General features: G+C 42.2%; 1 protein-coding gene across 1 annotated transcript in view; it reads right to left on the bottom strand.

Moving 5' to 3' along the window:
* Nucleotides 1–25,536, bottom strand: part of NUAK1 (NUAK family kinase 1) — a 48,781-nt gene that overhangs the window by 14,295 nt on the left and 8,950 nt on the right. Inside the window, exon 2 of the mRNA XM_074901929.1 lies at nt 9,954–10,074. Coding sequence (XP_074758030.1) covers nt 9,954–10,074 — 121 coding nt within the window. The remainder of the gene's footprint in view (nt 1–9,953; nt 10,075–25,536) is intronic.

Raw genomic sequence — 25,536 nt, 5'->3', positions numbered from 1 at the left:
CTTTCAAGAGAAAGATTACATTTCAGACCAAGAGAAGGAAGTTGAGGCTATCTTCACTTTCATGTGGCTGCATGAAAGAAGATCTTTGCCTCTACAATATGGGATCACAGGGTGGCAAAGCCTCCAATTGCCATAATGCCCTGGCTGCTAAATAGTTTTTCCCTTCTGACACAGAAAATCCACTGCAACCCACTGTAAACTTCCTGCACCTGCCATAAATAACCTCCGCTCATATTAAAACATGGTGATTTTCCTTTTCTTTTTATCTGTGGCAGTAGCCTGCTGAGGCTAGGTCATGCTGGCAGCAAAGCATCTGCAAATTAATGAGGTTATGGGGGTTATTACAAATGGATGCTAGTTTTGACCAGCCCTACTGGAATGATGCCTTCCTATATCTCTTTAGCAAAGCTCAGCCAGTAGTCCTTAGTGTTTTTAATTTTAAAAAACCCCCCACAACTTCAGCTTTTGCAGTGAAATGTGAAGCTGCCTCTCTCAACACACAGATATTTGCTGCTCTTAGGCTTTGTCTCATGTCGTCTCACACCTTGTCACTCCACTCTACAAGCCAAAGCCTCTGCAGTTCCCTCTAACATCCCTGAACCTCAGCCAAACAGCTCTGATAAAAGGGAGAGCAAATAGCCAGATAAAATTGGCCGCTTACTTGTCTGCTGGCCTCAATGTACCCCAAAGCAGAGGTTCCTGCCAGTGATTACATCCTATGTGCATCCTCATTAGCAATAAACTTCGGAAACTGGCAGAGCCGTCTCTGGATGGATTATACTTACAGTATCCTCTCCAAGAATGACAGACTGATATTGTCTGGGAAAAACTGAACATGTCCTGTGTCATACAGGGAAGTGCTGTGATGTGTTACCAATAAAGCAGTAATGCACACATTCCTTTCTCTAAGCTTGGAAAGGCTTGTTAGATACAGGGTTGCTCAGGAAGGCAAAAAGAAATAGTTTCAGTAAGCTGAGAGAAATCACTAAAAGCGCTTTTATTTAAGAGATTGGATTTTACAAAACAAAACAAAACAAATCCCCTGCCCCCCAAAAGGCAGCTGATTCAATGAGTTAGGGGTTATAATCTCATATACCAGCTAAGGACCACCCTGAGCTCAGGAGGACATTTGCCTCACCAGAGGGGCAGAGATGGGGGCAAAGGGGCCCTTGGCTCTTCCCGCCCCGCTCCCCCATCTGCTGATGCCCTACCAGGTGTTCAGTGCTGATGGTGGCAGTAGCAGCAGTAACAGCCCTGTTATGATGGAGCATTCTTGCAGCATGGGTTTTTACTAAAGGTTTCTCTTTATCACTTCCTCATGAGAGCTTTCTCAAATCATCCTCGATGTTCTGAAGTTTTAAATTCCAAAATCTAATTTTTCTGGACTAAAATTTGCCATATTTTCCTGCATTTCTACAGGAATGAAGTGGAAAGCATCCAGTTTGGAGGAATGTCCATTTCAAATTTTCTCTTATGCCCTCTAGGAAACAGATAATACCTTAAACTTAAGAAAGCATAAATCACTGATCCAAATTTTGAAATTTTGTCACAAAACCACACTGGAATCAGTTAGAATAGAAGCATCCCAGTAACTTGTATTCAGGTTTCAGTTTACCAGCACACTCAGGACAAACTGGTGCATTCTTTTTCTTCACAAGGGAGCACTGTGAGAAGGACACTACCCTTGGACTTAGATGACATTACAGAGGTCTCCTCAGCATCATCATAGCTGAACTATTACAGAATTAAACGGCAATTTATCTCTTCACCAAGAAGAAGAAGTGAACAGAGAATCCTTCTTTTTCAAGGGAGGTGGGAAGTATTTTTTAACAACTGCATCATTTCAGTTCAGAGCACCTCCATCATATCAGCTGAATCTCCTAAGAGGGCACACAGCTACTTTCTTACAGAGAGGGAACTGAACACCTGACAAAAACATCTTAAATGAGAGCTGCCACTGAAGGAGGAGGGAGTGGAAAGGCAGTAGGATTTATGTCTACACACACACACAATCTTAAAGAGGAATTCAGTGGTCAAGACTATCAGGCACATGACAAGGTGGTATTCTGGCAAGTGTCAGACCATCAGCCATGTACACCACAAATTTTCACAGTAGTAGTTAGGATGCCAGGCAGGTTTCATACAGACACTTCTGAATTTCCCTTCTGAGCACAGTATGTAGTTTTATAAACATATGCTCCAAGAAAGCATTGTGGCCAAGGGCTGGGGGAAGAGAGGAGGGCATTAATTAAAGGCTGGATTGACTTACTGCAAATAATAATGAGGTAATAAATATACTGCCCTGTTAACACCTGGGCTGTAACCTGCAGGCTGATGATGGACGGATTGCCTCCATATAGCTTCTGGGACTGCTTGGTTCACTCTTTGTTTGCATTGTGGATGATTTATTACCTGCCATCCTACTGCATATTCATTCCAAAACTCACCCCCGCCTAGAAGTGTGCCTGAACCCTGGTTGCAGCTACTGCTGACAGAAAAGCACAGCTTTGGCAGGATGCTGCGCCCCAGGAACATCCCACAGCTTGCTACTGATGGGACAGCCGTGTCGTACAAGCCTGTTCCTCAACCCTGACCAAGGTCAAGGGAAGGAGGGAGGTTATGTGTAAGAAAGGTGGGGCTGCTCTTGCTTCTTTCAAACCATCAATACTCTGCAAACAGCTGGCCAGATAAGGTACGTGGAGAACTGTCAGTATCAACAGCCCAACATGATAGCAAGGAAGATGGTCTGTCACTCACAAATCAAGAGATGGGGGTTGCTTAGATATGAGGCATGAGCTCCATGTGTTAGAGGAGACAGCAGCAGGAGAAACGCTTGCTACAAACTGCGTGTCATTTATTCCCAAGACACTGTGTTTATTTCCACCACTCTGCAAGCTGAGTTGTGTTAAGAGAGCTGCAGCAAGACCTCGGTGTGGTGGGAGGGTTGCTGCACTACCTCAGTCATAGTGGTCAAGTGGTGCAGGGTAGTGGCTGCAAAACGTTGGTACTCCTTTGCAGACAGAGCCCACAGGATGAAGGATTGACTTCTGAGATGGCTACACTTCCACCTGGCCACAGGGGAGAGGAGAGAGGGACAGCACTGTGAGAGCACATTAGGGATCAGGAACGGGATGTACCACAAGGTGTGAGGAACAACGTGACTGTATCCCCAGGAGATGAGCAAGAGAACTGTGTTAATGTACTAGCACACAGGTCGCAGCAAAGTGGAGAAACAGCATTTTCCAGTGGGCTACAAGCTCGCTTGGGCTTGGGCATGGTCTGTTCACCCCAAGAGCCTTAGCAGAGGCTAAGAGCAGCACTCTACCCAAGCAGCAAAGGGTGCTTAAGATGCAGTGGTCAAGGAAAGGTTTCTTACAGTTTTCTTTAAACTCCTCCCTTAATGCTAATATGTTTGTTTGTTTGTTTGTTTGTTTTTTAAAACAATCACAGAAATAAAGTTCTATACTTCTAGGCAGATAATTGAAACCAAATCTGCTGGCTTCAGAGCTCACTGAAGAATATAAATGTGAAACTGGGAAAGAACTCCACTTCTCGCTACCAAAGACATATCTGAGACAAAGTACATTTTGTAACATCAACAATCTGTCTCTTTCACAGGCTGTTCTACTATAGCAATAATTCTTGGATATAATCTCTCCACTTATTTATATTTAGAGGCCGTGAAATGATGAACTCAGCTTCTATCTACAGCTTTCCATTTTCCAAATAGCACTCATTGAGTATGGACATCTTGCTGATCAGCACTCTTCTTTTCAATCCTACCGCTAAATTCTTCCCTTTAGCTACACCGAAGTCTCCTCCACTGAAACTTCATGGGACAAGTTTGACAGTGGATGAACATTCTCACTACCCCTCTTAAATGTTAAGAAGGACTTCACCCTAAAAGCACTGAAAGCCCACACAGACGTGCTTTTGCAAACATCATCAGAAAGACAATAGTACATTGTACACCTCTATTAGGACAGTTCACTTTGGACTTATTTCTACCAAATTCAGAAAGCAAAACAAAGCAGAAGACTTTTGCCCTGCCTTCAAACCTATAGGATGCTGAAGTCACAGCGAGTGCCAAGAGGGGTGGATTTTTTTTCCCCCCCTTAATGGACTACCTCTTTGTGGGCTGATTCCATTTGGTTTACATGTAACCCTGGGGTAAGGATTTTAGTTTGTTAGTTTAAGAGGGGCGGCCAATCTCTTCGCACTGGAACCATTTGAATTCTCCTCATGCCTTTGCTCTCTATCAGAGCAATCTCCTAAATTAGTTCCAGTATGTTGACATTCCTTCCATCTGGTGTCTTTCCATTCAGCGGTATTTTTATTACTCTCCTAACAGCCGCAGACAGAAGTACCTTTCCACTGCTACAAAATGCTCTTTTATTAAAGGTCAGCCAAATCAAAAGAACAAGAGAGTTTGTTTTTAATTTCGGAGATGCAGACTAGAATAACCTTTTCATTCAGAAAAGTCATGTATGACCCAATTACCTCACTTCTGTAATAAGGCTCGAATTATTCTTCAAAAAGACATGTGAGTACTGAAAAGTACTTTTTACCTTGGAAATTCAGCTTGATGTGTCTTCTATATTCTTGGCTGCTTTGAAAGCTTTACAGCCCTTTGGCGTATTTTTTATTTTGGTTTTTTGTTATTACTATTATTTTATGACTGCTTTTTTAATAGAGCATACAGCAGATAGGAAAATATCCAAGGTCCAATGTAGAGAACCACTTGCATGCATACGCACAAATTTATGCATACACTTAATTATAATCAAAGATAGTGAGATATAAAATATGTGTTTTAAAGCTAAGCTTGTGTTAAATTGTTTTCCTGAATTACGGCCTTATTCAGCCAAATTGCATCTCTTCTTAAATTAAAGGAATGTAGTTAAGATCCTGCAATAAACATTGTAAATCAGACAGCATGCTAGAATTTACTCCTCAGTAAGGAGATTAAATCAGAATTGGAGCCATTATCCTTGCTGAGGTTGTTTCTCGGAGATGAGACTGAGGATATGCAGATTTTGATGGTCTACTCTTTAAAAAGGAAGGAAAAATGAGAGTTGCTAATTCAGCCACAATAACATGTTACACTGATTGTCTTTTGTTTCAGCAAAGAATACAAGAGCTAATTCCCCATTTTTTTTAATTATCATTACAAACTGCTGAGGAACTTCAGACAAGCAAACATTTACATTGCAGCGGGAGGACTATGTAAATAGAAAGACAGAATAAATTTCATCATTGCTTGCAATCATTTTGACATGTGAATTGGACCTGACAGTGATCTCACACATTTGAGTCATGTCCAACAAAGTGTTGTTTAGGCGATCACCCTGAATGACAGGAAATTCATAAAGGTGGGGTATGGTAACTAAAGGGTTAAGTTTGTTTATACTTGTTTCATTACTATCGCCAGACTCTCGAAATATTACTTTATGTTCTTGGACGTTATCAACTGAAAACAATGGGAATAAAGCACTCAAAGGTCAAAAGCCTACATAATTAGAGGAAATCAATCAGAAATGTGGTTAAATAGTGTCACTGCTGAAGTGGTTTCTCTTGGCTAAGTAAAAAAAAAAAAGAAAGAATCATTCCAGCCTTCCAACTTGCATCATTCTTGTTTAAAGCCCAGTCGTCCATGTGATGTTTTGAGGGACTTTTGACTTTTTCAGGTGTTTTGCACACAGAAGGGATGAAGTCATTAGGCACCAATGTTTGCTTTGATTACATCTAAAATCCAGGAAATAGCAGAGGTTGAGACAGAGGCTGGGATTGCCTCCCCAGCACTGTCAGCCTGAGACAGGTAACTCGGTTCTGTCCATGTACAAACCCACCAGTGGTGTGAGCTGCCACCTCAGTCCCCAGCTGCCGGGCCGTTCGAGGGGTGTACCCTGCAGCCCATGGCAGGGGACACTTCCCTGAGCTGCTGCTGCTGGGGAAGGTGCAGTTTGTCAGCAATGGCTTGCATCCACACACCTCTCCAGCTGACACCCAGGCAGATTTTTGGCAACATAGCTGCTTTCACTGAGGATGTGGTGACGACTGACACAACTCAAGGAGCCCTGCTTTGGAGACAGGCCTATGTGTGTCTGAAACACCAAGCATGCATTTGCTTTTTGTTGCACGAAGTCTGGCACAAACTGTGTGTCGAGGTTTCAGTGTGACATTGAACATGTATTTGGCAAGTAAGATGGATATCCTGGAATACCATGCCACCACCATCACACACAGTCAGATTGTCTTCTGTTACCTTTGGGATTTGAAAGCACGGAAGAGCTGAACCAGTTTCCTGATTAACCAAAGCATGTAACCTAGCTCAAGCCATTGTGGACTGGTAGATACATGATGGAGAATATATGTGCTTTTTCTTAAGAGTACCAAAAATGTAACCTAAAAAGAAATTAAGTCCCTCTTACATGTGAAATCCATTTTTTGTGCCTTGTTGCTGTGAAGGGTCCAACACCTTTCTAAGCATCCTGGCCCCAATCCAGCAAAGCACTTCAGCACATGCTTTCCTTCAGTTAGTCGTTCACATTAATGCCATCGTGTTCCATGGGCACCGAATTGTGTTCCTAATATTTATTCATTCTTCAGGGAATATCTTCCTTAAACTATTTCTACAATCATGTTAGCTAACAATCTGTTCATTTTTATGTGCATTTTGCAAACGGGTGGACTTTTCTGTATGGTTATGCTGACCAAGGACAACTCCTTTCAGCACAGAAACACTCACGTAGGCACTGTATTTCACACTACAAAGACTCAAGAGCTCACTCCTGAATGTACTAAGCGTAACTCCACTCTCATAATTGGTCCAACACATGTTTAAATGTTTGCAGAATCAGGCCTGATGCTCTCTCCCTGTTTTAACTTTCATAAAGTATTGCCAGATGAGATAGATTTTGCACTCAGGCTACCCCTGGAAAAATATGTTAGCTCTCAAAGGCTTTATTATCAAATCCTGGAGTTTTCAAGGCAAAAAAGAAACAGGGCAGGGGAAGGGTGGGGGGACACAGACAGATGAATGGACAGAGGCATTATTCTATAAATTAAAATTTATGTGCTGAAATCAGAACACTGCTAGCAAAGCCAGCTTCATTTATCCAGTCCCTTTCAAGGAGTTTAAAGTCACTTGAAAGAGCATTTCCCTCACAGCCGCACTCGACAGATTGCCAATTACAGCCCTGCTGAGAGGATGGAATTTCTCTGGAGTCACAACCGAACGTCTGCCCTCGCAGTAACGGGCAAGGTATGTGCCTTTTGATTAGGTTAACAAAAAAAAAAAAAAATCTCTACACTGGAAAGCTTTGTTTCCACACATATGAATTTGCTCGGTATCAAAAAAAAAAAGATAAGCTTGTGTTTACATCAAGTTGACAAATTCAAAGGTTAATTGCTTCTAAGCAGGCAGGTCAAAAGGATACCTAAACAAGGATCCTACTTAAGAAAAACACGTCTGTAAATGCAATACAAAATGCTTTCAAAGATATTACAGGGAGATACAGCATTGCCCGTGTTAAGCAGATCTGTGCAACCTGGCACCTACAGAAAGCACTGTCAGACATGCAGTGGCAGTCTGAAAACCTGAAAGTAAAAATTAGTGAGAGGGGAGAAAAGTATCTGTGGGGTTGCTTCAGTTTAAAAGTAAAGCATCTGATCTAAGTTAGTCAGTTAGACTCCATCTATAGCCGTCAGGAGCCTCCAGTACGTCATTTATCCCACCTACCTGAAAAAATTCTCCCAGGAAGGAGAAAAACACCCTGATAGATGCTGATTGCTCTTGACTGGAGAGGAACACTAGACTTCTAGCGTACACCAACTGCCAAAATATCGGATGGCTGAAATTTGGTGAGATTAAGCCCATCCCTGAGGGTTGAGTATCTTCAACATTTGGTAAGAGGATAGCAGTATTATCACTCTTTATGCATCACTCAAGAGGAATAGCCATGTGTTTAAAATCCGACTTCAAGAGGATACAAATACTTCAGTCCTAGATGTAGTCCCTTAACATCACCACAAGTGCTCTTCAGCTTAAAATGAAGCACATGCTTAAAGATCCCTGAGCTCACATCCTTATCTCTGGGCAGGACGTAACCGCTCCTCTGTGTTCAGCTGTGCAACCACATGTCTTCCCAGTGCTAGAATATCAAAGTTACAGCATTGGCTGCTAAAGGCCAACTACAGACTCTGACTGCTTGGAAAGGCTGGGTGAGCTGTATAGCTGCTATATAACTCAGCTCTGCGTAACTCCTTCCAGTGGATTACAGTCCAACCAAAAAGCTGACTTCCACTGCCCATCCCTTCAGGCTAGGAATTAAACATAAGAAACCATGAAAGGCTTCTCTGCTTTCTAGAAAAAGAAAAGGAAACTAACCAGTAACAGAACAGAAAACTTCCCAGAAATGAGAGAAAAAATCTGCCCTCGGGTTTGTTGCCGTAAAGTGCTGCTGCTGGATGACGGACTGTAAGAAGACCTCAACATCACCTGCCACAGGTGCTTGTGCTCCTGCAGACAGGATGAACACTCCATCATAGAGCCTGACTGGCTCTGCTGCAGAAGCACTACTTCTCCCTCCACAGGGCCAGAGGGGAAGGTTTTGCTCCCACGGAACTTTATTGTCTGCTTCTTAAAAATGCTGTAATCTTTTTAACTTTTACAAATGTTTTAACTCAGTAAAAAGTATTTAAAGCAAGGACGAGAAGGGCAATTGGTCAAAGGACCACAGCATGCTTAATCTTTTTTCTTTCTGAGTTCCCGTGCACATTCAAAATAACTTTTGTTCCATTTGCAACCCACATGCTGACACAGCATCCCTCCCCTTTTCTGTTCCCAGATCCTGTTATGAGTTTATTCAATAAAAAGACAGATATTAATCTCTTTTCAAGTACAAGAACATGCTTTTGAATAACTCAATATGCGATACTGTAACAGTACGCCAAGCCAGCCCTTGTTTTAATCAGTCGTATCAACTCTCAGACTGGAGCTGCCATATATATATCATCACCTTGCGCGTTTACCTCACGGGTATGTAAATACGTAGGGCTAAAATCGGGCTGCCTGTTCTGCATGCAGGGGAAGAGGTGATCCTGGGGGACAAGGTTGCCCCTCCAAACCTCTGGAATCCACACCCCAGGTCTGCCATGCGGCCTCCCTCCTTGCAGCAACAGACCTCTTGTCTGGTGTCTTTTAGCACGTACCCGGTGCTAGAGCTGGGATGTTACTTGAGGAAGGAAGGAAGGAGGAGGAGATTTTACTACAGAGTGACACTCTATAAATATATAAACAAACAAACAGGCAAAACAGGGAGGAATGCCCCGGGCTTCCTGCTCCTTGCTGTAGAACCAGGGAGCAGCTCCCAGAGGCAGGAATTAGCAGGCTTCCCAGCTGTGTCCCAGGAAGAAAGGGGTTAGAGGGGGAAGACAGGATAAGGAAACAGGAATGATAAGCCAGCGACCAGACCGACAGGAAAGCATGCAGAGGTGAATAGGATGCGGGTGCTGGGATTCAGGGGGAAAAGCAGCAATGACAGAATCAGCAAGACTAACAGGCATGTAAGGGAAGACCAAGGGCCTAGAGCAGACAGGACTGGTCTTGTGCAGTCCAGGGAAAATAAAGCATGTGAGGACTGGTTTAGGGGATGGAGACAGAAATGGACATCAGGCTGGTGCATAAGCAAGGGTGAAACTAAAAGGGACTGTCAAAGTCCAGTTTAACTCCAGCTCAACTTGCACGTGAAGAAGCTCCTCCAGGCAAAGGGTTATGCGTCTGTGAAACACTGGTGATTCAGAGGGAGGGTAGAGGTCAAAACAATCTCTTTGGTAAGGGATGGATTACACTCGGAGTAGGGGTTTGTTTGGTGCATGATCTCAAGAAACATGAATATCAGGTCTGCAGGAACATAACAGAGCAGTCAGAGAGGAGAACTGCATTCACTAACCTTCATATATGGTGATGATATGAGGGTGGCTGAGGGATGACATGATCTCAATCTCCCGTCTGATGTGAACCATATCTTGTTCATCCTTAATTTTGTCCTTACGAATGGATTTTATTGCAACCTATAAATTCAGGAAATCAAGCGTTATTCTTGGAACTGAACAGATGCATATAATCCATTAAGGAGAGTCCAAAAAATAAATACAGATGTTAGATGTTGGCAGAACTTGGTATGGCAAAAACAAAGCTTTAAAATACAAACCTCCATGCCCCAGTTCCTTCATTTTACAACAATAAATACACTTTCATTACAGTAATGGGTGACATGAAGTGTTAGGATCTTCAGGTCTTAGGACTTCACTGAGGGGAAACACAGCATCTTCTGGAAGGATCTCTGTGTTAGCCTAAGTACTCTCCATCTGAGGCAAATGGCAAAACTCCCAAAAGGTTTTGATGGAAAGTACATTTGCTTAGACATGATTGCACCTGACAATTTCAAACAGAAGCTTTGGAGACAATTGTTCGGAGATCTCTGATGGAAGAGATTCAGGGAATCCAGGGCGCTGATTACAGATTTATATTTGTCCATGTTAATACACAGAGTATCACATCAACATGGGCTGCTCCATGGTTCTCTAAAGCAGGCAAACTGCTCAGGAGCTATGGCTTATTTAAAAATCAGAAGAATTAAATTTTGAAATTCAAATCTAAACTCGTCCTCATATAAACCCAAGGCTTTCAGGTCCTACACAGCACTTATGCAATCACTGCAAAACCATATCCTTCCTGCATCCTTCCTCAATCAGCAACCTTTTTTCAAGCACATCGTGTGACTGGGTATCTTTCCAAAAGGCAGGGTGGGAACAGAGGAAGTGATAGCTGAACTTGCAATATAAATTCAAATTCTAACAGCCCTTATGAGTGAGTGTGTGTGTGTGTGTGTGTGTGTGTATGTGAGGTTGCCTGTGAAAAAAAGGGCTTATCTGAACAACACCATAAATAATCATGGAGGTCAGCTCATGCCCTACGAGAAATGCAGAAACCAGCAATGGAGAGAAGCTGGTGGGAGAAGGAAGGTGAGGGCATTGTGCATACTGAATGGCAGCATGGCCTTTATTATACTCAATATTTACCCTCCTTTATTTTTACAAGCCAGAGTTCAAGGAATAAATTACCAGCTAGTTTAAAATCAACAATACGTCTTTGAAAAACATCACTGACCTGCTGAGATGACCACCCTTTTATGGGTAAACAAAACTTTTGTCATTCTATGCAGCCAACTACTGTGGACCTCTCCTGGGAAAACATTTGTAAATCTGTGATTTACATGGTTTCCCTAGTTCCTTCAGAAAAAAATAATTTCACTGCCTACTTCAGTAATCACGAGTGGCATGACCAGTATTGTTTTCATTTTATGAAGTAGCATCAAGAATATTGAAGAAAGAAGATAAAAACTTACAATATTATAAAATTGAAATGTACATAAACAGGAGCTAGTTTAAAGGATCAGGTTTCCTACAAAGCCTTCAAAAGCAACATTGGTCAGAAAAGCATTAAGCACATGCCCCATCCCTTGAATTCCCAAAGATTTCAGAACATGCTTAAAATTAAGCTCATGCTCAAGAGCTATCCTACTTTGCAACAACAGAACAAAAAGTAGAGCTCAAGGGACAAACCAATTTGCATGTCAAAACCAAAACAATTCTTTTCTTCCTCTCACCCAAACATTTGGATTTAAAAAGTAACAACATAACCATGGTCTTATCTACATGGTACGTATTTCTATAAAAGGTAATACAACGGATTTTAATTGAATGAGTGATCAAGATAATCTTCAAGTAATTCTAGACATGGAGAAGGCAACTAACACTAAAGATGAGTGAGGCTGGATTTTTCCCCCTTCCTGTGTTTGCACTGAGACAGGCTGCAAATGCAAATACACCCTGTATACAAGAAGGATGTGGGTGGCTCTTGGAGCAGCATGTGCATTCCTGCAAGAAATAAATATAGACATGGGTAAAAACACATTTTTTATTAAAAGACAGGCTTGTACTTGGCTCTGAGGAAGAATTTAAGAACGGTTTCATTGTCAAATATACAACGGCGGGCAAATTCTTCACCATTCATGGCTGGTAAAGTAATAATGGCACCCCAGAGGGCACGCCAATCTCTACTAGCTTGACTCTGTGCTTCACAGACAGGACTTTTTTAAGTCTACACGTAGTTACTGCAAACGGCCTCTGTGAAATAACTGCACATATGAAAACATATATTTTTAGATACAAAAATGCAAATGTGATTGAAATGCGTGGCAACACTCTAAATATATGTTTGGATTAATATTCAAATGCAAACAGATGTGTTGTCTGCTAACATATTTTTCAACAGGACCAGAGTTTACAGTCTCACAACCTGCATTGAAAAGTGGTTAAGGCGCCTAGAAGCCTTAATTTATAAAGGCTATTCCTAAAAGTTTAACCAAATTTTGAAGATGGTACTTAAGCTCTCCTGAAAACATCACTTCCCACTTGCAGGGGTAGAATTCAGCAGCCCAACCGAAGCACTTGGGATTTTGCCAGTGACATCCAGGCTGCAAGATCTCATCCCAGCATAAGGAGAGAATGCATGCCAAACATTTCTCAGCTTTTAATATTCAAGACTTTCTCCTCCCTCCCTCAGCTACTTCAGATCACAGTGACTGGCATTTAGAAAACAGGGAAAGACCCTCAGCAGGTATGAACTATCTTAACTCCAGTGGTGTCCACAGATCCTGCTCAGCATCCGCCTGCCCACGCTCAGACCGTACCCTGCAATCCTGCCAAACTACAGGAGCGCTGTGGAGGAGGCAATGCCCCTCCGCCAGGGCACAGCACGATACCAGTACAAGCACTTTGTATTGGATCAAGGCTTCAGACACTCACGTGTGCTGATGAAATAATATCACTGTCTATTTGCATAGCAAACAAGCACGCTCAAAGCACAGTGCTGCCATTTATTCATTAAACCTTGGGAGGCAAGTGGTGAAACAGCACTATTCATCTGCGTTTTGGAGACAAGGAAATTGAAATGGGATCTGGTGTAGTTGGGAACTGTCAGTGTTAGGTTAATGGTTGGACTAGATGATCTTCAAGGTCTTTTCCAACCTAGATGATTCTGTGAAATGGAAACCTAACATGACTTCTAAGGGAAACAAAGGATAGTAGCATCTCAGAAACTGCTGTCTGCTTCTCCCTCCCAAACTGTGCAACTCACCACAGGAGTGCCTTGCTTATTAACAAACCATCTGATTATTAAAGGCTGATTTCTGTTACCTTTCCCCATGTTCAACTGCTATTTTTTTCCCCTCAAAAACAGCATCAGGGAAGTGAAAGGTTTGAAGGCACCTCAATAAATGCTTCTTACCCCATGCTGGCGGCTGGCAGCCTGCACAATCCCCAAGTGGGTAGGCACCATGTCTCAAAGGCTATCAAGAGTGCACAGCCTTGCTGGTGACCTGGTCCAAAAGGCCAAACAGCAAGTGATTGCTATCGGAATACTGTCACTGTCAGAGGTAGCATCCCAAAGCAGGATTAGCGGAGCAGCAGGACAGCGTTCGTTACAGCTCTTCGCCTCTAAGAAAGGGATTTCTGCCAGTCAAGCATCTTTCACCTGTATCAGTCTGCTCAGACCATGTCAGCAAGGGTACTTAGGCTTAAATCTACTGATGTGAAAAAAAAAAAAAAAACAACAAATAAGACCACAGTCCAGGTTTGGGGGTTTTTTTAGTATTTCGTGGAAACATTATGAGTCATGATCACATTTTAGGTATTTATTATGTATTTCATTGTTTTCATCTCTCTGAGCAAAGTAAGATCCCCTATGGTATGGCATCAGGCTGTAAAACAAGACTCTCTTCCAGGTATTCTAAAATATGAATAATGGAATTTCTTTAATGAAATATATTTTACTCATAAATATAGTCCAGAAAACACATTTTTAAAGTGCACTTATTCTTTTAACACCAGACAGAGCTGGCTCCGTTTTTTAAAATCCCACTCACAGAACTGCTGCCAGATATGGTACATGATGAGCCTGAACAACCTAAGCCTAATAAGAAATAATCTCAATTGAGAAATACCTTATGAAAGAACTTGTTTGTTCATTCTTTAGGTCCTTTTCTCGCTTGCCTGCTTACTTTCCTTGTTTTCTCTGAAAGCAACAGCTCCACTGTGTGCAACATCAAAATTTATTAAGGGTCACAGCCTATGAATCAAGAGTAGGACAAAAGCAACATGCTTTTTTACATCAGCTACATTAACTACTCCAAATATTCCAGCTCAAGATCTGCAGAGAAAGTGCTGTTAGCCCCTTTGGTACTCTCAAAACACTGCACTTATATTTCGACCACACTTTCTCAATATATTTTACTAGTTTTAAGACTTAGATAATTTAATTATAGTATTTTTAGTAACTGTACTAGTGGAGGAATTTGTATTTTTCCTAGCTTCTTGTCTTAATGAGAATTTCAGATAACTCCAAGACCTTGCACTCAGACAGAGTAACATATCACATTCTTAATAATGAAATCTAAAGCCTCTCACCCCAACAAAACAGGTTCAAGTTCACCCAAAGCCCCTATAGACAGAGTACCCAATCTGGCAAAACACTTTAACACATGCCTAACTTCACACATGTGAGTAGGCCAGACTTTTGTGGGATAGCTCACACATGTAAAGTTAAATATATACATAAGCACCAAGGTCACAGCTCAAAACTAGGCCACGTGATGGTCCCTCTGGGGATCACTACTGACTGTCTGCACCAGTAACGGTGCTCTTCGGTAGCTCTTCGGCAGTTTGATGGCAACATAGTCCCACACACGGGGTTAGAGGGGGAGAAAAGAGCACCAGCAATGGATTGAAACCACCTCCACCTTCATTGCCAGTTCTGGTACCAGCCTCTGCTCAGAAACAGGTAGAGGGAATACCCTCTCCAAAACCTATGGCACAGGGGAGAGAAAGCAGGGGGTTGTGAACCTCTAAATTGCCAGGCATTTCCAAACAGCTCTGTATTAGCACAGCATCCGAACCACCAATACTCTGCCTTCCAGGAGCAGATAGGAAAGAGGGAGCACAGCTTTTGGCTTCCCATCCCTCCATGAGTCAGCTTACAGAGTCTGCTGGGCAGGAAGCGTGAAGAAATAAGCTGCTGTCTTCAAGGCTGCAATAAATTACCTGCCTCCATTTGCTGGAAAGAGGATTTATACTCACTTTCTGAACTGGTGTAGAGAGATTATCAAGTATTTTCCAACACACTTCATGCTTTTTTTGCTTTTGTTTGGTACAAATAACAAATTGAACTATAAATACGTCAAAAAGATGATGGTTGCAAAGGTTTCTGTACATTCAGTCCTATCTGTAAGAGAAATGTCTCTCCTCCTTTATGAGCTTCTCAGCTGCTGGGCAGAGCAAGACGGGTGGAATTTTCTTTTACAGAGGCAGAGCAAGACCATCGCGTACAGAAAAATATCTCAAAGTCTAAACATCTGGCAAAGGGCATGGCAGGCGGTAGGTGCCCATTTCCATATCAAATATCTGTGCCTGCTGAGTCACTGCTGGCATCATGAGATGAGCACTTATGGGATGAGCAAAGCAGCTATATTTTCATCAAAGCATAAAGCTGTTTCTCTGGATTTCAGGAAGTTGGTTCATGTGTCTGTTTTAAACTAATGAAAATATGTTTGCCTCATTTCCAGCTGAGATGTATGAATATAAACAAAGGTAGAATTAGCCACAGTGCAGAAAGCCACAGACTTTTAAGTCAGCTAGTGCTGTAACCAAGGCTGACCACCTGAATGCCACAAATCACTGAACCTTCCCCAGCAATTTCTGCATGCAGTACATTCAGTCCCATTGAAAACAATCTTCCACTCTTTGTTATCTATCAAGGCTATTTTTAGGACTGTGGTGAGATATGAACAAACTGCTTTTTTCCACCATGGGGGCTGTGACTTTTAAGCTGGTTCCAGCGCTTGTGCATACCACCCATGCACAAGCAAATTCCAATGGGCTCTTGCAATACTATTGTGGAGAGTCAGAAAAATGACATCAGGACACAGAGTGCAGTCCCTGGAGAAAGGGAAACCAGCTTGCTGACTCTGAGGCATATGTCAGAAAAGCAGCTTAAATAAAATTATTAAAAACTATTTTATTTGGGTGAAGAGGGAGGGGAGGGTTACATACACATAAACCTCTCCTTTCCGAAAGCTGTGAACTGAAGCCATCCCCACCCAGCAATGGGAAGTGGGTGAGCCCAGCCGGTTTCACAGCTCCGTTTCCTTTCTTTGAGACTCTGAGGTGGGAAGTGCAATGCGCCAAGTGCCAACAGAGGCGGGGAGGTAAAGAATGGGTGGATCAACCATGGGGGAAGAGAAAGGGAGAGCAGAGGATGTTTGGGGGTAGGGAGAGAAAAGGCACATTGTTCTTCCTCCAGCTCCATGGAGCTGAGCAAGAAAGAATAAAGCCTGGCACTGTATGATGTTTTTTCCAGGGGAGTCTCTGCTTATGGCTCTTGGCCCAGACGTCACCAACACAAGAGGAAGAGAAACAAAGCTATGAAATTGGGTGGTCCCTGAGGTTGCTGCAATCAAATGATAAGGAGTGGGATGCTGATAAAGCAGTTGTATTGAAATGGCACTTCCAGAGGTTGCACAAAGGAGAGAAAGAAAAGGCAGGGGATGGGCTGAATAACTGTCTATCCGGCCTCTGGACCTTCCAGGTGGGAAAAAGGAGCCATGGACAGATATCCCTACACAGGAGCCAAGCATCCAAAGGGTTCTGCAAAGGTATTCTCATGCAGACATCTTCTTGTAAGACTCTTCACACACAAGTATATCTTTGCTGTGTCCATTTGCCGGAAAAAAAGCTATCTATCTTGAGACTCCAACCCCAGGCCAAATGAAGTAATAAAAAGAATCATGCAGGACATGTAATTCTAAGAACAAGCTTCCGCACGGTCACAGAAAACACTCCATGTACTCACTGAAAAGTTGGACAGAAGGCCACTGTGAGTTGAAGAAAAATTAGTGCCTGGCGTTGTGCATTTTGCTCACACATCTCTGAGAGCTCTCTCTTTCAGAGAAAGAGTAAGGTCAACACAATGCCATTGTTTTGGAGATTGTTACTTTTCAGATCCCAAAAGCCAGATCATCTCTATGGTGATACTGCCGAGGAGACAAGCATGCAACAAACCCCTTATTAATTATTTATCAACATCCCAATTCTATTGTTTGATATTGTTGGCAAACTATGTGGTAATCAGGGGAGTTGCTCGAAGTGGTAACCGGTGCCATCTGCACCCAGTGAGACTGCTGATTTAAATCTCAGGGCTTCTGCCCATTACTCTGTTCCATTGCATGTTTGCTCATGTCATGGATGTTACCAAAGACAAAATGCTGTTACTGTTGTTGTGAGCCACCAGCTGCACACATAAAGGGCTAGGATGCACGTGCCGCAATGCACCTTTCAAGTCCATTTGCTTTTAAGAGGCAAGGGTATTTTTTACAGCTGCCTCACTCTGTATGGTAAAAACATATAGCAAACATCTGTGACTCTCTGCTTCATTCCCCTCCTCCCAATGTATCACATAAAAAAGATTATATTTCTAAAACCCAAAGCTGATTTACTGCCACTCTATCACTCACTACCTGTAGACAAACTCTCCCTTGCACCAAGGTGCTAGAAGTCCCAAGTCAGTGTCATAAAAGCTAAATCAAAATTCTGTTTGTATAAGTTGAGGCACAATGTGCCAGTGCCTCTTGAAGAACTAGAATATGATTACCTCAGGTTTAATTTTCCTTTTCTGCTTCTGCTGGACATTGTTGCTGTTGTCATATGATACATGATGAATCATCAAGTGAAGAGAAATTAACTAATCACAAACACTAGGCAAGGGGGTTATATCGTCTTTCTAGTTCCCCCTTTATTCACAGAGAAAAATGCCGTGGAACCAAGTTTCAATAAGCAGTATATGGCACCATATGAACACATTTATGCTGTACATAAACAAAGTGGGTGCCAGGAGGAACATACAACACCCTTCCTCCACTGCTTTCTTCACTCCCGCATGCGGTGCCTGTTAACAGGATTTGTGAGTGCATTTCCTGAGTAACTACTGCCTTCTGGAAAATTTATATCCCTTCATTGTTTGGTACCGGCTATCCTCAGCTATGTATATGAAGCCTGGCATATTTATACCATGCATCCTCTGACAAATTTACCTGGCAGACCTTTCTTCATTTAATGCTGAGAATTCTGGGTTTGAGTCATCTTGACTACCAGACAGATCTTACAGTTCTGTATTAATCATTTCAGGACTGATGTACCACTAGGAATAAAGAAAAGCACTCATCTGGTTTAGCATAGACCTGATTTCCAAGAGCATTTAAAAACACAAGCTAGTAACCTGCTTACTGATTTTTCATAGTGAGGCAGTGAATCTTGGAAACAAGAAGAAGGGAGGGCTGCAGAATTCAAAAATGAACAGTTCACTGATTTATGTCAGAAATCTACCAAAAAACTTCTGCCTTCCCAAAATAAAAGTTTTTCATACAGCATTATTGAAGTCCCAAGTCATAGGACTCTTTAGTTTTAGAAGCAAGATCCTACAACTAATCATCACCTCTCACAATAATAAAGCATTTCCCATAATGCTACCTCAAGTTGCCCCTTCTCACCCCTTTCCACTGTCCCAATAACACACTACCACAAATCTGCATCCACTTCAATCCTCCCTGACCCACAGTGAAACGAATTTGCCCTGGTAGCAGCAGAGGTTGCAAAGGATTTGCTGAAAAGCAGAGATCGGACAAGATGAGGTTGTTAAGGATGACTGCAGCCACAGCCTGCCAGGACTGGAGCCCAAAGCCGGCATCCTGGGAGAATCCCTGTTATGTGCAGACTTTACCTTCCTGGAGAAAAAAGTAGGACTGCTTACATCTTTCCTAATTTACTTCTAAGTGTAACTCCATATATCCTTCTGAATATCCAAAGATGCAATACCTAATAGTTTAAAATGTTCATAACTCAGCCTGAAAAAAAAAAAGAGGTTTATGATTTAATTCTGAAGGACTAAAGGAAAGAGAAAAAAAAAAGGCCAAGTTGAAGTTTTGAGGCTGTCATGCACAGATCGATGGAAGACCATCTCTTTTCCAAAGTCTAATAACCCACAAATATCCCATCCAACTACCTTCTAGCTTTCAAAGGAAGTTCATGTTTTGGCACATAAGAAATTATATCTGGAAAGAAACTGGGGTAGGGGATTTCCCCGAGGCAAAGGAGGTTCACAACTGTAATTAAAAGAAAAAAAATGTTTTACAACCTCAACTATGGATCGCTCCTCCTTAATAGATGTTAACCAGCACTGAATGCCACATTCACTGAAAAGATGAAAACTGCATTTACAGTTAACTTCTGGTGAAGTTGCCAAACAGATGTTTATTTTTGGCTTCCACATTTACTGAAGCCAAATGCTACACTGAATTGGGATTTCACAAAGTCTAACTGCTTTTCTTCCAGGTTACAATTTTGTTGGAACCAAAAAGGAAAAAAAAAAAAAAAAAAAAAAAGGGGGGGGGGGGGAGGGAGAAAAAAAAAAGGCAGGAAAAAAAAGCTGACTTCATTTTTAAGTAGAAAAAAACCTGGTAGCATCCATTTCTATCATGTCTGTTTATATCATAGTTTAAATAAGGTTAGAATTGTGCAATCATTATTGATCAACTTCCAAACACAGCACAGCTCCATCCAGCACATGTGCAAAAGAGGAAAAGTCACTGGAAGCAAATCCTGTGTCAGTCTTTTAACTTCTGCAAGTCTGTATGCAGACTGTTTAGCACTAATTAAATTACTGGCAAGTCAGGTTAAAGAGGAGTGAAAGAATTCACAAGCCCCGAGTTTACTGTTCTCAGTGTTACATGGGTATTACAGATTCTCCCTTCAAAAACTGGAAGATAGATTTCACATTAATTTTGAAGCTTGGTCTCACAGCTACCACAGCTGCTGATGTAATGCAAAATGCTAACCTGGGGCAGCAGAGAGGGACTTTAATTCAATGCTTTTCTTCCATTGTGAATAAGCAGTGAACCACACTGAAGTAATCCTCCAAAGCAGGAGTGCACACTGTTCAAGGCACCGATTTGGGGATGAAATGCAAAACCAAGATCCTGGCTACTTCGTTAGAAAAAGCCTTTTATGACTTTCTTAGGAAGAGAGATCTAAAGCCCTGGTGCCTGGATCTAGTTCCAGTTTGAAAATGACAGTCTCCTGTAATTCCTCCCGATAATTTAAATTGGAAATTAAGTTATTCACACCCTCTAAGCAACTGTTGCAAACTATTGCAACGTTCTGTTAAATAATTGCTAAATAATAGCAACCTCAGCAGTTACCAGAGTTTCTAAAGTGATTTTGCACATGTTTAGGTAAAAGGTGCTATATCAGTGCAAGGCTGTATTTTACATTAAACAAGGAAGGGGACTGGACATTGTTTAAACTCCTTCTAAGAACTACTTTTTTCCAAGAAGCCACCTGACGGCCCATTTTCATTCATTGGTACATTCCGCTTGAGGAAGTTGTAGGTAAATAAATGTAACTCAGCTTATTCTCTCTCTTTCACCAAAGTTTCTACAAGTTCAGAGAAACCTCAGAACCACTGAGAACTTTGCACATCTTTACAATGCCTCATCTACCACAAATGCAAAGTCACCTGGTATTGCGTTGATCTTTTAATTTTGCTCTCCTGGTTCTCCAGTTGTTTGAAGACAAAAGGAAGTGCTATTTCACCATGAGAATTACAAAACTACAAGGAAAACTTGGAAAGAGTCTTTCTTCTTTTGAAGAAATATCCGTACCTTCAGGCACCCCAACGCTCATTGAAACCCAACACCATATTGCTTGACCGCCCCAAATTCTTAATTAACCCAGTGGAATTTTGAAGTGTGGTGAGATTTTAAAATTGAGTTTATAGAGTTTAAACTTTTGGATTAACATTGATGAGCAAGGATTCATTGCACAAGGATGGTTGGCCACAGAGATGGTATCACAGAAAGTATATAGATGTGTGTAAACAGCATAGTTGGAAGGGTTAATGACACAGAACTCTCAGAAGCACCTATATCTAGTATATTTTTCTAAATTGATCTAAAATGGATCAAAATATAAATACCACTTCCTGGTGAGAATCTAGTGAACCATAAACCCACATCCTATCTGGAAAAATACTCTTAGAAAACAAAGACTGGCAATTGTGTATCAAAGCCTCACCCAGGTTATTTTGCTCCAGGGCTTGCAGATCACTTTGCAATATTAAATTTGTTTTTATAAAAGCACTGCTTCGGTATTACATTGTTCAGCCTTGGACGTTACCTATTTAATGGTCTCTTTTTGGAAGGGACTGTCCTAGAATTTATGACAGAACGTGGTGGAATTGCTATAGAGGGAGGAAAGGAGATTGCTAACATTTCTTCCCCATTCGTCTCTGATTTCTGAGAAATATTTATACCCCTGAAGGTAGAGGAACCTCCTGTTGTTCCCTTCTATTTATTGAAAGTAAATTACCAGGGCCACCCTAATGGCTCAGTGGAGAGAGTAACACAGAAACAGGAACACGCTTGCTCCCTGTGGCCACCTGGGCTTGGAATAGACGTGAGAGGGCGAGGAATGAATTACGCTTTCCTACAATTAAGCGCCTGGCGATCAAGCCATTTTTCAGCCTTAAACGCATAATTCTAGCTTTCCTTGCTAGGAGTTCACAACTGCAGGCAGTTGTTATAAGTAGTTAGGGGGAGGGTTAACTTTGGAGGGGAGAAACAGCAAAGCCATTTTTTTTCTAGATGGAAAGCTTTTGGCAAAGAACTCCTCCAGACCCTGTGATCTGCAGAACTGTTGCCCCCTTTTTCAACATGCACAAACACCTTTTTTGGCACATGTTTTGGCCGGGGTCAGATGAACAAGGGAGCGTTAGCACTCAGATTTCTGGGATCCCCTTGCCAAAAACTAAGCTGTTAGGTAGTGCAACAGCAGCAGCAGCAGCGCAGGCTTCCCACTTCACCCTGCCTGTGACCTTCACACAGACTTGGACATACCACCTTCCTCAGAATGAGGAGCAATTCCCTCTCACACTGCTCAGTCCAGAAATTCATCGCAGCAAATACCACAAATCATGTCAGACCGACCAGGACTATTAAAGCAGTACTGCGCAATGTGAATTGCTGTCCACAAGGGACTGGAGCAAGAGACTGCCTAACCCACTTTGTTTAACTTTTTACTTAAACAATCCTGAAAGAGGAAGCTGCATTGCTACTCTGGAAATTACAACTTTAATCTCATTTAAACCACGCATTCCTCAGTTAAACTGCAGAAATAATTTAAGAACTGACTCCCAGATAAGACGTTTTTCAACATTTCCTACATTTCCTGGAAATCTATTACCTCTGATGCTGTGAAGCAAATGCAGGCTTATTAATTTAACCATATTAAAGCTCTTCCAGTAGCCCAAATAAACTCTAATGTCAGGCTAATTACATGCATTTCACCAGTTTTGCATTTTCACATTCCTCAAAGCAACAACACCCAACACCACTGCAACATCGATCATTTCCAACTCAACCCCACAAACCATTTGTACATACTGCATTCATCGCTCACTCACACTGCATTGCCCGTGGCAGGAATCAAGAGTGCTTCGTTGAAAACACAGCAAGCTTCGTTTTCCCCTTAACGGTAACGGCTTCCTCAAGCTTGCTTTAATGCTCATGCCGCAGCTCAGAAGTGCCAACATTTACTGGGTTGTTTAAACATCGTTTAGAGTTTTGCTGGGCAGATAAGAAGAATAACTTGGGTGTACAGTAAAACGAAGATACAGTTGTTTGTGCCAAACATTCAGTTTATGGCAATACTTCATAGGAATTATTCCTCATAATAACTGAACTGTCATATCCTACAACTACATCCCAGGCAACCTCCCAGCTGAGCTCACTACGGCTGCTGTCTGATGTGCTCTACATACAAACACCCAGAACTACCCAGATGTTCTCTATGTAAAACATTTGGTTTGAAACACGCAGCGCTTCTTTCCAAAAAGCCATTACATTTGTTTAATGGACTCACACAGTTCAACTAAAATATCCTGGAGCAGACATTTGACTGCAACTCTACTCTACAAGCCCCATCTGCAAAAAAAAAAAAAAAGAAAGAAAAAGTAAATGAGAATGCTTTACATGATTTATGCTGTCTTTATGATCAGCCAGTTCATAAAATACAAGCTCTGCTCTACAGACAATAACACAAATCGCTTTCAAGTGTATTGTTTAGTCCTTGCCTGTGTTAAACAAATATTTCAATTGAAACAAAGGGCCGAACTCTACTCTTCAGTTTACAACAGTGTTAATGTAACCGAGAGCTGCATTTTACCCACAGACATCACAGGGGATGCGATTTTTTTGTTTTACACTCGGATTGAGTGAGTAATGACATCCAATAACGATAACCAATTACACTCGCGGCTGCAGGGTTTTGCTTTTATCCAAGAAAGGCTGGAAGGAGGTTAAAATACAGCATGAAATCCTTCTCCCTGATGAATTCCTCGTGAGCAATACGCAACCCACAACGAGGCATTTCACAGGTCCCATTAGGCCACATTTTCATCATGAAACGCCAGACAGGGTGGGAGAATACGTTTGTTTTACTGAAACAGAGAGGCAGGTAGAAAATTCTTTAACTCTACACAGCGAAAACCCTATTGTTGAAAAAGATGGGTAGTCTCTGGCCTGGATGTAAATGCACTGCATGATCTAGTTGAAGGCCGTTGTTCCTCCCAGGTTATGAGGACACAACGGTGACCGAGTGGTAACAATTGGTGATGGTACACAGTAGTGACCAGGCTCAGAGATACAACAGTTGTCAAGCTTTTAAAAAATTGGCACCATCGCTTCAAAGTGTTACTACAGCCATAAAAGAGGACATCCACTTTATGAGTGACCTTCCTGAGATGGTTACACCCATACAAGGACCGGCTTGGGTCAGTGCAGCACTGGAGCTGTGGTCGACCTAAGCTCTCCCCACAGCTCTGCCACAGACTTTCCAGATGAACCTCAGGGAAACCACTCACCCCCTGGGCACCCAAAACACAGATGTGACAACCAACTCCTACAGGAGATGGAGCTTAAACCCACAGATCACCATTTCATTATTTCACATCATTTCAGCACCTTGAAGAGAATTAAACATGTCGAGGAAAGGAGTGCAAAGGATGCCATGCCTCATGTGCAGGCCTGGTTAAAAATGTGTCTTCCCTAGAGGGCAACGTGGATGCCTCCCAGTTGTATCCCTACACAGGTCAGCTAAGCCTGTATTACCTCCAGCAGGTATTTTACAGGCATTTCCATCTTGCACTGGGGCACAGCTATCTCATGCTCCAGGCCACACGGCATTAGAGCATGCACAAGCTAGGAAGGTTGCACTCTCCCCTCTTCTTCTCCCAAAAGCTTTCTTTTTCCCCCATGCCAAAACAATGACCTGCAGTAGGGCTCTGCCAAAACGGCTGCAGAGTACAGCATTGCACCAGGAGTCCCCAGCCACCTGAGGGACTGGCTGGCCTTTGCTCCTTTTCCTGAGCCAAACCCCACTAGGGAAGCTACAAGATTTGATTTGTGCAGAGTGCAATGGCAAAAATACATAAACAAATAACAGCTCCAAACATGTACCTCAGGAGCTGGGTTTTTTAAAAAAATGCTTTGCCATCTTCTCCTGTCGAACTGGTGTGCAAAAGACTTAATCTTTTTGCATCAATGACAAAAAAACACAACAAAACACCATTTAACAAAAAGGAACATGTTTAGTTACCACATGAGTCAAACAGGTATTTTTATTCAACCTTCATTGCTACCTTTTGTGATTAAAAAATATTCACACTCACTTTTAAAATCACAATTGTACCTCAAATAAAGGGAGATATCATTCACCATCAGGCATTCCATGGAGATTAGAAATTGTAGCAGAGATTAAATGCCTTTTTGTGTACGGGAAACATCATATGGAGGCTTTGAGATCTCCATCAACACCAGGACCCAAATCTTTCTGGTCTACCCACGAATGGCTAAATTTAGTCTCCAAACTTGGCATGGTATCTTTTCACAAAAACAATGAATTTATCTTTTTTTAAGCCTAATATCCCTTAACTAGTGTCTTTATTCCAAGGCAGTAGCACTCAAGCCCAAATATGCTGACTAAGCTCCTCAGCACAGTGAGACATTAGGATAATTGCAAGTTCCTCAAGCCGCCAGACCTCAGAACAAAGACACTCAGCTCCTCCAACCTCTTTGCTTAAGTCGTCCCACATGCTGGCCACTGGGCCAGGGTAGTTGAGGGGCTCTGGGATCATCACAGGCCAACGTTCCCCAGGAAGGCGAGGCAAGAGGGATGGAACAGCCCACCAAGCACTAATGCTTCATCATGGAGGCAGCGAGCCCCACACAAGGTGCAGGGAACCCTCCCCTTCACCACGCTGGCAGCCCAGGAGACCCAACAGCAAAGGGCCTCCGGCACCAAGCCGGA

This window comes from Athene noctua, chromosome 3 (assembly GCF_965140245.1).
Source record: "Athene noctua chromosome 3, bAthNoc1.hap1.1, whole genome shotgun sequence".
NCBI classification, from domain to species: domain Eukaryota; kingdom Metazoa; phylum Chordata; class Aves; order Strigiformes; family Strigidae; genus Athene; species Athene noctua.
The sequence above is the reverse complement of the archived record's forward strand: the minus strand, read 5'-3'. Positions and strand labels throughout refer to the sequence as shown.